This window comes from Myotis myotis, unplaced genomic scaffold, assembly GCF_014108235.1.
Source record: "Myotis myotis isolate mMyoMyo1 unplaced genomic scaffold, mMyoMyo1.p scaffold_m19_p_10, whole genome shotgun sequence".
Classification (NCBI taxonomy): domain Eukaryota; kingdom Metazoa; phylum Chordata; class Mammalia; order Chiroptera; family Vespertilionidae; genus Myotis; species Myotis myotis.
In genome coordinates this window covers 18,047,047-18,060,524 of record NW_023416314.1, presented here as the reverse complement: position 1 = coordinate 18,060,524, position 13,478 = coordinate 18,047,047, and the positions used below count along the sequence as shown (strand labels likewise).

Here is a 13,478-nt window from a genome sequence, read left to right as displayed (position 1 = left end):
GCCAAGGATAATGTACTAGTGGTTAAAATGGAAATAACATTGAATTAGTAATTTTTTTAAAAGAACTAATGAAGGGAACAAATAGTTGCCAAGAGCTTATGTTTTAGACACTACTGTACTACTAGGTACTTTGTATAATATAAGCCCAAATAACCCCTAGGAATTGGTATTCCTGCTTGACTGATTGGGAAACTAAGGCCTGGCAAGGTTAAGGAGATTATCACTGAAAGTCCCATTCATAATAGGCAGTAGAACCAGATTCCAACTTAGAACTAGCAATGGCACCAGAAATCAACCCAACTGTAGGATGTGACCTCTCATCAAAAGACTGAGGACCTGCGCTAAGGCATGGGATGAGAAGGGGGTGAAGAGTAGTTAATTCCTTCTACTCACCTCTAATTGCTAGAGAAGACCATTTTATACATTGTCCTTTTCATTAATTTTCAGTCCCTAGTTTTCTTTTCTTCCAAATTGTGTTTTTCTATAGTAGGCATGATTTTAAAAGATGTTTTAGCTATCCTATCTAATAAAAGAGAAACATGGTAATTGGCATACGACCACTACCCTTCCCATTGGCTAATCAGGGAGATATGCAAATTAACTGCCAGCCAAGATGGCGGCCGGCAGCCACGCAGCTTGAAACTAACATGAGGCTTGCTTGCTTCAGTGACGGAGGAAACAAACGTACCCCGCCTGCCTTGCCGGCCTCTGAGCCTGCAACTCTAAGCAACTATGTAACAAATATAGAAGCTAAACAAAACCCCAGAAACCAGCTTTCAGTGAGCCGGGATCTCAGAGCTGGAGTTGATACAGTGTCTCGATTATAGAACCCAGCAGAGGCCTCAGAGCTGGAGCCATAGCTAGAGCTGGCCCAGAATAAAAAAAATAAAAAAAAAAAAAAGAACAGTTGGGAGCTTCATTCACCCACGAGCCTGAAAACAGCCCTCAGCCCTCACCCAGACTGGCCAAGCACCCCAGTACGGACCCCCACCCTGAAGGGTGTGTGACCAGCTGCAAACAGCCATCATCCCCTCACCCAGGCTGGCCAGGCACCCCAGTGGGGACCCCCACCCTGGTCCAGGACACCCTTCAGGGCAAACCAGCCAGCACCCACCCATGCACCAGGCCTCTATCCTATATAGTAAAAGGGGAATATGCCTCCCAGCACCAGGATCAGCGGAGCCACGAGGCCTCCCAGCACTGGGATCAGAGTGACAGGGGGAAGCGCCCAAACCCCCTGATCACTCTGCGGCTCTGTGTGTGACAGGGTGCGGCGCCCCAACCCCCCACCCCCCGCCATGGGCCCTGCCCTGAGTGTGAGAGTGGCGGCGCCCCAACCCCCTGATCAGCCCTTCTCTGTGGGTGATAGAGGGCGGCGCCCCAACCCCCTGATCCACCCTGCTCTGTGTGTGACAGGGGGCGGTGCCCCAACTCCCCTATCGGCCCTACTCTGTGAGTGACGGGGGGAGTTCCTCAACACCCTGATGGGCCCTGCTCTGTGCATGACAGGGGGGAGCTCCCCAACCCCCTGATCAACCCTGCTCTGTGTGTGACAGGGTAAGGAGCCCCAACCCCCCTGATGGGCCCTGCTCTGTGTGTGACAGGGGGCAGTGCCCCAACCCCCTGATCGGCCCTGCTCTGTGCGTGACAGGGGGTGGCACCGCAACCTCCCCATCAACCCTGCCTTGAGTGTGACAGAGGGCGATGCCCTAACCCCCCAGTCGGCCCTACCCTGAGCGTGACTGAGGGTGGCATTGCAACCTCCCAATCCACCCTGCTCTGTGCATGACAGGGGGCGGCGCCCCAACTCCCCAATTGGCCCTGCTCTGAGTCCGACCAGGGGCTGCACCTAGGGATTGGGCCTGCCCTCTGCCACCTGGGAGCAGGCCTAAGCCAGCAGGTCGTTATCTCCCGAGGGGTCCCAGACTGCAAGAGGGCACAGGCCAGGCTGAGGGACCCGCTTTCCCCCCTGAGTGCACAAATTTTTGTGCACCAGGCCTCTAGTCCTATATAATAAAAGGCTAATATGAAAATGTACCAAATGGCAGAAGGACCAGTTGTTATGATGCATACTGACCACCAGGGGGCAGAAACTCAATGCAGAAGCTGCCCCCTGGTGGTCAGTGCGCTCCCACAGGGAGGTGCTGCTGACCGGACTCATGGCTGGCAAGTGCAGTGGCCGTGGCAGGAGCCTCTCCTGCCTCCATGGCAGCACTAAGGAGGTCTGACTACTAGCTTAGGCCAGCTCCCCGTGGGCCTAAGCCATCAGTTGGACATCCCCTGAGGGCTCCTGGACTATGAGAGGGCACAGGCCAGGCTGAGGGACGCCCCCCCTCCCACCCCCCCCACCAAGTGCACGAATTTCATGCACCAGGCCTCTAGTTAAAATATATTAAAGATTTACCATAGAAAATAATGTGAAACTGTAGATATCTAATTAATAATTTCATCCATAAAGAAAATGTTTGCAATCCTCTTTGGAGAAAATTTCTCACCTTGAGTTCTGTTGTTATGAAAATGATACCAAATATATTCATAGTTGATAGAAAATAAAGTTCAAGTTATTGTATGAGCAATGGATTAAGGGAGGAAAGTAACCAATATTTTTTTATATCAATCATCACTGTAGGCCATTGAAATAGGAATTATAATCTATAGCTCACAGATAAGGCTAATTGAAGTTAAATAACTCATTCCTAATCACATATTAGAGCAAGGGCCTGGTAGCACTGGGATTTGAACGTACATTTACCCCAACTCTGTAATCTTTCTAATATACCAAGTTACCTCTTACTGGCCCACAGCTGAGAATTCTAATATTGAGAATGAGCTCTAAGAATAAAATATGTTGGCTCCTCAACCCTTGAGGACAGGAGCAATGAAGGAGGCCAATAACAATCAGCATTTATCAACAGATTTTCAGAATTTCTAAGGACAAGAGATAATAAGCAAGATTCCCTTTACACACATCTGCTATGTGTTTTAAAATTATAACCTAGATACTGATCTGAAGTTCGAATGTATCACATAAGTAGTTGGCAATGTACAGTGCATCTTGTGAGAGTGTAACAGCTTCTGGGCTTACAGTGCCATATGTCTCTCAAATTGTTCACACCCTAAAATAGGTAGCTTGACAAAAGCTTGAGAGAAAAGTTACTAGCTTTTTCTTTTTTAAATTCTGGGGGCTAAGTAATAGGCAATTTTTATTCATAGAATTGTTGGCAGAATGAATTTGAATAATATTTTAATTACATTTCTGTGTCATCCACTATATTTTGAGCTGACAGACATTGTAACATATTTATCTTTGCATTCTTGGTGCTAGGCATTGCACCAATTGTGATGTCCAATAAATATTCAAAGAAGAAAGGAAGTCAGAAATTCTTTTTTTACAATTAATTGGCCACTTGTTGATTCTATGACAAAGTCATTTGGAATCAGGGCTCTAAGTTAGGACAAACATTATTTTGATTTCTTTTCCAGATGACCAGTTTTTAATTTGTTAGTTTTATTTTTTCCTTTTCTAATTTTTCATTTTAGTAACTTTTAAAGAATTTTTTTCATTTTTTTTTCACTCCCACAAACTGGATATCCCAGCACTAGTTGCAGTACATTAAGTAACATATCAAATATAACCAATGTCCTGTAGTCAACCATCATGTGTGGGTCAGTGCTGTGTCTAAAGTAAATATATATGTTACGTCAACTCTGCTCTTGATCTTGCTATCTAGCAGGGGTGTCAAACCGTAACTAAAAAATGCCATAAGTTTAAGTAAGCAACAGAAGAGAAGGAATAAGTGACTATGTGATTATTTTTCAAGTGAATAAGTACTGTAGGTGTCCAGAGAAGGAGCAATTACTTCCCTTAAGGTTAGGGTTAATAGTCCTTATATTACTTGTACAAAGTCTTGAATTATGAGTAGAATTAAAAGAGACAGAGAAGAGAAGTAAAATATTCCATGTGGATTGAGCAATCTGAAGGAGATGCAGGGTGTGCTTGGGGAGACAACAAACTTGTCTCTGGATTACAGGGGTCATGTATAGCTTTGAAGTTGTCTGGCAAAGCAAGAGTAGGAAAGTTTATAGAAAGTCCAAATGAGAAAGCAGAGTTTAAGGTTGCTTTCACATCTGACCATTTCTGTGTTTTGCACATGACTACAAAGAGACTAATTTTGGAACCCAGGCACAAAAAAAAAAAATCAGAACCAATATTTGAAGCTCACTATGGTAGGTTGTTGAGTGAAAGCTTCTAGGCTTTAAGTTGAATCACAGAGTGGATTCAAAGGCCTACAAATCCTGACAATGCCAAGGTAAGCCTCCTTAAAGGCCAGGCTATATTGGCTGGAAGACCAATGAGCTACTAAAGACAAAGTTCCCATTTAGAGACAAGTTTGAAAGTAACACAGTAGGTATACAGCATATGCTATCAATTGATTTTTTATTTTTTATTTCATTTTATTTTTTTACCTTTATTGTTGAAAGTATTACTGATGTTCCCTTTGTTTGTTTGCATTTTCCCCCCATTGACACCCTCCACCTCATACCCGCCCCTCCCAGGTCTTCATCACTCTATTGTCTGAGTCCATGGGGAACTTATATGCATAACCCATCAATTCATTTTTTAATATTTCAAAATGGGATGGGAGAAATATACTCCCTAAAGTTAGAAATGTCTGACTTTGTGAAAGCAGTTACTGACTCTTACTGTGGGACTTTGGGTAAATTCCCTTAACTTCTCTGAGCCAAAATTTCCTGGTTAATAAAATGAAATATATTTATTTTTGGCATCAATATTGCAAGGGTTAATTGATCATTGAGCTCAGTGTGTCTAGGACTAGTATTTCACAAATGAGAGATTTTCTTGCGTTTTCCCCTCCTATCTCAACTGGCTTAGGTTTTGGACATCTGTTGTCCTTCTTAGACCCCTATTCTGATATCCATGTGCAGTTTCCTTCAGTGCATGTTGTTTCCTTTCTTATGCTGTCCTTTCCTGTGGCATTGACTTTATACCTCCTATATCATAGTATAAACTTCTTAAATATAGGACATAGGTGTCCTGCATCCATCATAACCTCCAAGATTGAGCAGGAACTGAATAATATGGGGTGAGTGAATCAATGATCAAAGTCCTCACTAGCACTAAGTAAAACATTTTATAAGCTAATGCTAAAAAAGTTGCTAGAGATAAATAATAAATTCAGGTCAATATTTTTTATGTTTATTTCTTAAATTGTTTCAAATAGAATATTTGTGGACAAAGAGTCACTTTTCCCCCCTAGTAGTTTTATTTTAAAAGTCAAGCAATGGAGAAAAGACACTGTACTTATATCATAAGATTTTCATACAATTACAACATTGTCTTATTTCTTTTTTTTAAGTTATAAAGTGTATTTTTACAACTATCCAATATATGACTTAAATGTTGATTTCATCAAATGAAATATACCTGAACATACCCACTACATGATATGCACAGGAAAAGACACAGAAATCAAGCAATACTTTCACACCAGAATTCAAGATATTAAGTAGCAAGGAAGTACAGTGGCATTGAAGGCTGAGGTGAAGTACAAGAGTCAATAAGGTAAAGAGAGCAGACATTTCAAGATGTACCCAGATAACACCAGTTCTTAAGTCTCAAATTATTTCCAGAAAAATAATGTTCATGCATTTCTGTTGAAGCAGAAGTCAGTTTCAGGATGTGGCTTCTACAAATCTGTAGATTGAGAGTTAAGTAGGTTAATTTGATTAGACTCAAGATTTCTAAAACACACACTGAAGGATAAACAAACTAAGGAAGCATGCTTCACAAAGCTGAATTCAGTGTAATTAGTCCTTCATTCCGAGACTTCATTTTTATCTTGAATGTTCTTCCACATTTTGCTTGCAGATGTTGCAGTAAATCTATATATATAAAAGCCTAAGCAATTGTTACTAATGGAGAACCTGACAACTGGCCAGTAGCTATGATGTGCACTGGCCACCAGGGGCTCAATGCAGGAGCTGCCCCCTGGTGGCCAGTGCACAACCACAGCCAACCTCCCGAGGCCAGCCAACCTCCTGTGGTCCCTTCTCCCACCCCCCACAGCACCCCCCAGCTGGCCAGGTCGAGGGACCCCACTCATGCACGAATTTGTGCAGCAGGCCTCTAGTAAAGTAAACAAAGTTGTTTGCATGGAAAAAACACAGTAACTAATAAATAATAATAGAAGAATAAACTCTGTTTGGGTTACTCATAGCTGTAAACCTACTTTTCCCTACTCCTATATATGACAAAATCATAATGAAAAGCATAATAAATCCCAATCTAGAAAACAAGTCTGTGTAAGTGGCTATGACACAATTCTTCTGTTTTATTTCTTAGAAATTATTAAGCATAGTGGTTTTTGTTTAGATAATGACTGTATATTAAGTCTTAGAGCAGTGAAAGCAAGCAACCTGTGCTGACTCATCTATATATATATAAAAGGCTAATGTGCAAAGTGTCCCCTTGGGAGTTCGACTGCTTGCCATGATGTGCACTGACCACTAGGGGGTGGCACAGAACAAAGGAAGGCCCTGACTGGCAGCCGGCAGCCAGGGAAGGGAGGCCCCGGCCGGCATCCAGAAGGCCCCAATTGGCCCTGATCACTGGCCAGGCCTAGGGACCCTACCTGTGCACGAATTTCATGCACCGGGCCTCTAGTCATGTTATAAACATCTTCAACAAAGTAACATGGAAAGGTGGAAGTCAGAGACACAATGCAAAAAATTGCTTCCTCTGTACAGAACACATTCTTGAACTTGCCAAAACTGGAAAAAGTAGGTAGAGGGGGTGATACTTTACTACTTACTCATAAAAATTAGCTTCTATGTTAAAAAGAAAGAACAATCTCTGTTGGTCCCCAACTTTCATCATAAAGTTAGCATCCTCTACACTTGGCAGCTCCACAGGGCACATCACATGGTGGTGCTCCAGGTTCCTTAAAAAATGCATTTGGGCATATTATCAGGATTACATCCTCCCTAGTGTTCCAGTTCCTGCTGCCTCCCAACATAGATCAAGGACAGATGTCCCACTGCCTGGTGAGATCCAGCTAGCTTTCCCTGCATCAGATTCTTTAGAGAACTATGATGAAAACAACTCATGGAAACGTGGCAGCGGAATCCAAAAGTTGCAGCTGGAGCCACTTCTTCCCTTAGCTCCTAAAAGTAGTCTCTTCAAGCCCCAAATGTACTTACCCGCCACTACACACCCTGGGCCCTGTCCCCCCGCAGCCCTGACTCCCACACGGGATCGCTCCATGTAGAGTCGCCCACCACTCCCACTTCACCTGGGGTCCGCCCTGAGAGCAGGTGTACACCCGTCCTTTTATCCTTGGTGGGCCCAGCTACTCTGCGGACGTCTTTAACTCCGCAGCCCGGTTGGGCGCCCACAAGCCATCACAGGTGAGATGGATCTCCCTGCAGGTCCCCGTGCCGGCTGTTTTCTCTGTTCATAGCCGCTTTGAACAGCAGTCTCTCTCTTGCTTGATAAAGAGATTTTTCTCTGTTGTCAATTTGAAAACTTCAATATATATATAATATATATGAAGAATGCTAATAAATATATAAAATATGTACATCAACTAAAATTTGAATTTGCAAATTATCTCTCTGAAGCCATCCAGGTTCTATTAGGAGAGAAAAATAACCCAGCAGACCATTTATTCAGTAATGGACCTGTTGCATTACTTCAACCTGTGCTATTGCTGCCCCAATGTTTAAGTATCTGACTTCCTGATAACCAGATTCTGGCACCTTAGGGAGAATTTAGCCATTGTTTTGCAGTGGATAAAACAATGATACATCTGTAATACTATCAACAAAAATAGATTAATATATATATATATATATATATATATATATATTGCTAAGAGAAATGTCAAAAAAGATATACTTAGCTTGCAATGATCAAAATATAATCACTTCTATATATATATACACACACGTATGTATGTATATGCACATATATGTATATATGTATATATATATATATATTCCATTTTTATATTTACACAGGAAATGAGAGTCCTGTGTGTAATGGAAGGCTGTGCTTCTTCCAAATACTTATAGTTACATGAATTGATAAAAATTTGTAATGCAATTAATACGTTCATAGGAATTGTGAACTTGGTTAAGTGTTTGAAAATGAAATCATCCTTTTTTATTGCTTAAATTCTTACAGCTTACCCACACTGGGTAGAAAAGCTCAATGATACTCAGTTGGACAGTGGGAGCCCTCTCCGCTGGGAGTGTAAGGCTACTGGGAAACCCAGGCCCACATACCGCTGGCTGAAGAACGGAGTGCCCCTCTTAACTCAGGTACTTTTGGCAACTATTCACTCTCCAGGTGTACTTTTAGCAGGATTACAAATAGGGCAACCTTCTTTCCTTCTTATTTTTTTTTTTTAAATATATATTTTATTGATTTTTTACAGAGAGGAAGGGAGAGAGATAGAGAGTTAGAAACATCGATGAGAGAGAAACATCGATCAGCTGCCTCCTTGCACATCTCCCACTGGGGATGTGCCCGCAACCCAGGTACATGCCCTTGACCGGAATCGAACCCGGGACCTCCCAGTCCGCAGGCCAACGCTCTATCTACTGAGCCAAACCGGTTTCGGCCTTTCCTTCTTATTGAAATCCATTTTTTACTTAGGCTTTATAATATACTTGGAGTGAGAAATACCACAAATATGTAAACAATTTTTTAAAATTTTTATTTATTGATTTTTTAAAATATATTTTTATTGATTTCAGAGAAGAAGGGAGAGGGAGAGAGAGATAAACATCAATGATGAGAGAGAATCATTGATTGGCTGCCTGCTGCATGCCCCCCATTGGGCATCAAGCCCACAACCTGGGCATGTGCCCTGACCCCCTGACAGGGAATTGAACCAATGACCTCTTGGTTCCTGAGTCCATGCTCAACCGCGGAGTCACACCATCTGGGCTATTTATTTATTTATTTTATTTTATTTTATTTTTAGAGAGAGAGAGAGAGAGCGAGAGAGATATTTGTTGTTTCACTTATTTATGCATTCCTTGGTTGCTTCTTATATGTGCATTGACCAGGGATCGAACCAGTAACCTTGGCATCTCTGGATGCCTCTGTAACCCACTGAGCTACCCAAACAGGGGGAGAATTTTTATTTTAATTACACTAGAGTTTTTAAAATAATGCATTGTTTCTTTAAATTGTATTAAATCCTGTAAATTTATAGGAAAATATAAATGCTTATCATAAACTCATTGCCATTTCTAGCTGACTTTTAGCCATCATCTAGCTTGTTGCTGTTGCTTTGCAGATGACAGAGACAACCCCAGGTAGTAAAGTGACCTGCCCAAGATCATATATCTAGTAGGGGGACTGGAATAGAACCCTGTATTCTGTGTCCTGGGCAAGTTCTTACTGTGGCATCCTGCTACCCATACATTTAAATATCCTTTTAGGAAATATGCATGTTTATAAAAACAACTTAATATGTACAAAATTTGAAAATAAGTCAATTACTATTTAATTTCAGAATAATAGTAATAATTTTAGCAAAGTCTTCCCCTTACTTTTGGCCTTCGCAGGAAAGAGGGCAGGAGGGGATAGTGCACTATTTATGGCCAAAATGGAGGGATGTGTATAACGTTGAAATCCTGGGCACAGGTTCTTCCCAGCGGCCTCTTGTCTGTCTTTACCTCTTTGGACTTCAGTTTGCTGCTTTGTAAAATGAAAAGATTAGATCAGATCATCCCTATAGTCCCATCCAGCTCCAACATTCCCTCATTCTAAAGCCAGTTAGGCCAAAACAAATGCAATTACATAAACAGACAAGTAGAGCTGTTAAAAAGAACTATAGTGCTGGTTAAAAACAAAACAAGACTGAGAGTGAGAGGCTGGGAACCTTTCTCTCTAATTCTCCCTCGGATACCAGATACACTTTGAGAAGGGACTGCTCGTCATGTTTTCTCCTGCCAGCATCCAAGTCTAGTAAATTCCATCACTTCCACTGGCAGATGATACATCTGCAAAGGGAATGGGTTTATTCTGAAAATGATGCCAAGTTACTTGGCATCTCTATTGATAATCAAAGCACTGGTCACTAATATTTTAAAAAATGATTTACTTGACATTAAGTAGACAAGAAACCTGGTTGTTTAACAACATTTAAAATTCGTTTTTAAATGTGCTCTTGGCCTCTTGGGTAGGGAATCGATTTACTTCAATTTGCACATGCTCAATTTTCTGTCTCCTGTATTGTTTCTTCTGATTATGAAGTTCCTATTTTTTTTTTTACCAATAATTTTATACAGAATCTAGTTCTAGGGCAGTTTTTCATTTGTGTTATTTTATTGGGAAATGAGAGAAAAGGCAAACTCCTGACGAGATCAATATAGTAAAGGGGTCTTTGTGATGACCTTAGCTATATTTAACCTTGATTCTATGTATCTCTAGCCTCAATTCTTTCTTCCATGTGAACCCCTGCTTCTCCTTTATAAAATGAATTCAAATAAAAGCTTCATCTGAAGGTTTTTCCTCACAAGCTCAGCTAGTATAGCAAACAAAAGCAGCTCCACTTAAAAACCAAACTAAAAGTAAAACTCGAAGGAACAACTACAGAAAAATATAGTTATAATTTCTCTCCTAAGAAGTAGTTTGAATTTACATGAGGCCTTATAATACAATAAGGAGCAGTAAATTGTCTTGCTAAGTTGTCAGATAATGTTCAGTTGCATTAATTGCAGGCTTTTTTTTCTTGGTCTGGCAGATGGTAACTGCAGAATCTGTATGATTTGTTCACTTTCTATCTCTAATATTCTTATGCCATTACAGAGTAAGGTTGAGATGGTTAATGGAGTACTGATGATCCACAGCGTGAATCAGTCAGATGCTGGGATGTATCAGTGTTTGGCTGAAAATAAATATGGAGCCATTTATGCAAGTGCTGAGCTGAAAATTCTAGGTATGCAATTTCTAAATAAATCAATGGGAAGAAAGCATGGCTTCTTTCCATGCTCTAATTCTCACTCTACTGAAGTTTTATGGTGTGATTGTAAAAGCCTATTTTTTGGATTGAAAACAATTCTATGTCTTGCTAACATTTTTTTTAAGCTTTAGGGGACAAGTCTACATTGGGTACAGTGTGTGCCATAACTTTTATTAGAAGGCTTTTCTAACTTTTCGTTTTAATCATAACAGGGTTACACCATACATGTTTTCCATGGCATTAAAGAAATCATAAGAAGTTTATGTTAACTTTCAAGGAAGGATATTGGGGGTAGGGAATCAGAATGTAGACTTCCAGCAGCCTCTCCCCGCCCCCTTAGCAATGCTTAATACTTTTCTGAGCGGCTCCTACCTACCAGTAGGCGGGACTCCAGAGTACAGCACCTCTCATCCTGGGCATCACCATGTCCATCCTTACATAGAATGGAAAGCCTTCCTGAGGCCAGGCACAGCTGTTTCATAGGGTTAAAAACAATAAGAATGTAACCAGGGCAGTCATACTGTTTCACTATTTAATACAGGAAAGATAAAATCCCATGGAATAGGCTACCAAGATTGAGCATATTTGGGCTGCTGGAATGGATTTAATTTTTCCCGCTCTGATGATTTTTAAACTTTGGTTCTGGGGTGTTTATAAGACAAAGGGAGATACTTAGGGGATCTCAATTCACTGCCTCTCCAAAGTGATCAGAAGCCCAAGTGTACTTTCTGTTCTCCACTTACATTCCCGGAGCAAGACATCAACAGAAACACCCAAGATCTCAGGAACCTGGGAACTTACCATTTACAGATTAGCTAAATGTAATACGCCATAAGTCAACTTATTAAATTATGAATGCCTAAACTTAAACTTTTTCTACATTATAACCAAAATAGACACAAGTTTATATTTTAGTTCTCTAAAACTAATCAATAAGATATTAATGTATTTCCTCTTCAGCTTACACTCCATTTCTGAGTTAAAAAGCTGATTCAGCCTTCACTCAGTTAATCTTTTACTCAGAAACACTTAGTCACTAGACATATTTTCAAAATTACCTTTTGTAAGTTCTATTTCCAGTAGGCAATCAAAAATATTGCCTGTGATTCCCCCATAATAGTCTTCACTTTTCTTTCAATTTCTTAACCCTCTCAATTGCATATATATCTTTTTTATGTTGTGTACATATGTTTCATGTTATTGTGTCATGCATTATATTGCTATGTGATGGACATAAAATGCTTGTGAAATAATCACGAAAGTATCATACTGGTACAATAAATCTCTCAGATACAGTAGACTTGTAGGTATATCTTTCAGGTTTCCTTTAGATTCAAGTGCTTTTTAAAAATAATGTGCTAGGACCTCTGTGGCATGTATTCTTCAACCACAGCTGCACAATGGAGTTAACTGTAATCTAAAGTGTCTTGATAAAAATACAATAAAAATAATATTAATGAATGAGCAGACCTAGGTGAATAATTGCAAACAGTGAAATAGAACTTTTGATTGGAATTTAAATTATTCCATTTCTTAAAAACTGCATTCAATTGTGTATAACATTGAAGTAAAATATGCTTTAGTGAAGACTCACACATAGGAAATGGATGACAGAATTGTCTTCTCCACAGGGGGCCTCCATTTTTCCAGAGGAAGCCAAAATAGACTTGATTTGCTGACCCCTTCACCTTTTGCCCAAGGTGCTCATTAGTCTTTTGCAATTAAAGTTGATCACCATAATTAAAGCATGTCATTTTTTAAAAAAACGGCCTTTGTCTCTGGATTCCACATTTCATGAAACCATCACATACTAATGAAAAGGACAACCAATAAGATAGCTATTAATTAAAAAAATTTAAGTGAATGCCTTTTATCTGTGTAAATATTGTATGATTTTATTAGAAATGTAGCCCAGAAGAAAAAGTTGCAAAATATTGATGTATCATACATTCGAGATTATTGTCATTGCTTCTGGTAGAACTAACTTTTTTTTTTTTAATAGCTTCAGCTCCCACTTTTGCACTGAATCAGTTGAAGAAAGCAATAATTGTTACCAAAGGCCGGGAAGTCTTCATAGAGTGCAAACCCCAAGGCTCTCCAAAACCAACCATCTCTTGGAAGAAGGGAGACAAAGCAATTAGAGAGACTAAAAGGTTAGACGTCTATTTCACAATCCAAACTCTTAACGTCAATCTTTTTTGAAGTTGCTGATGATACACGCAAAGTATGCAGGAAAGAGGCTTGCAGTAATTGTGAAACATATTTTTATGACTAGATTGAAATATGGTTTTGTCTATATAGTGAGTAAAAAGAACCCAAAGGTCTACTTCAATATAGCGAGACGACTTTACCTCTGTGGGGTTTCAGCACCAATTGAGAACTTCACCAGGTTATGAAGAAAGCGAACACTTGTGTTAAGTGAGTTATTCTGAGTTTTCATTTTGGGTCTGCAGAATCGGGGATACCCAAGTGATCTAT

The 13,478-nt window shown here is 40.3% G+C and overlaps 1 protein-coding gene across 1 annotated transcript in view; it reads left to right on the top strand.

Moving 5' to 3' along the window:
• CNTN5 (contactin 5) overlaps window positions 1-13,478 on the top strand; it is a gene marked incomplete at its 5' end in the record, with an annotated part of 450,105 nt that overhangs the window by 201,451 nt on the left and 235,176 nt on the right. The window contains 3 exons of the mRNA XM_036323984.1: window positions 8,207-8,343; window positions 10,847-10,976; window positions 13,003-13,153. Of these exons, the coding sequence (XP_036179877.1) occupies window positions 8,207-8,343; window positions 10,847-10,976; window positions 13,003-13,153 (418 nt within the window). The remainder of the gene's footprint in view (window positions 1-8,206; window positions 8,344-10,846; window positions 10,977-13,002; window positions 13,154-13,478) is intronic.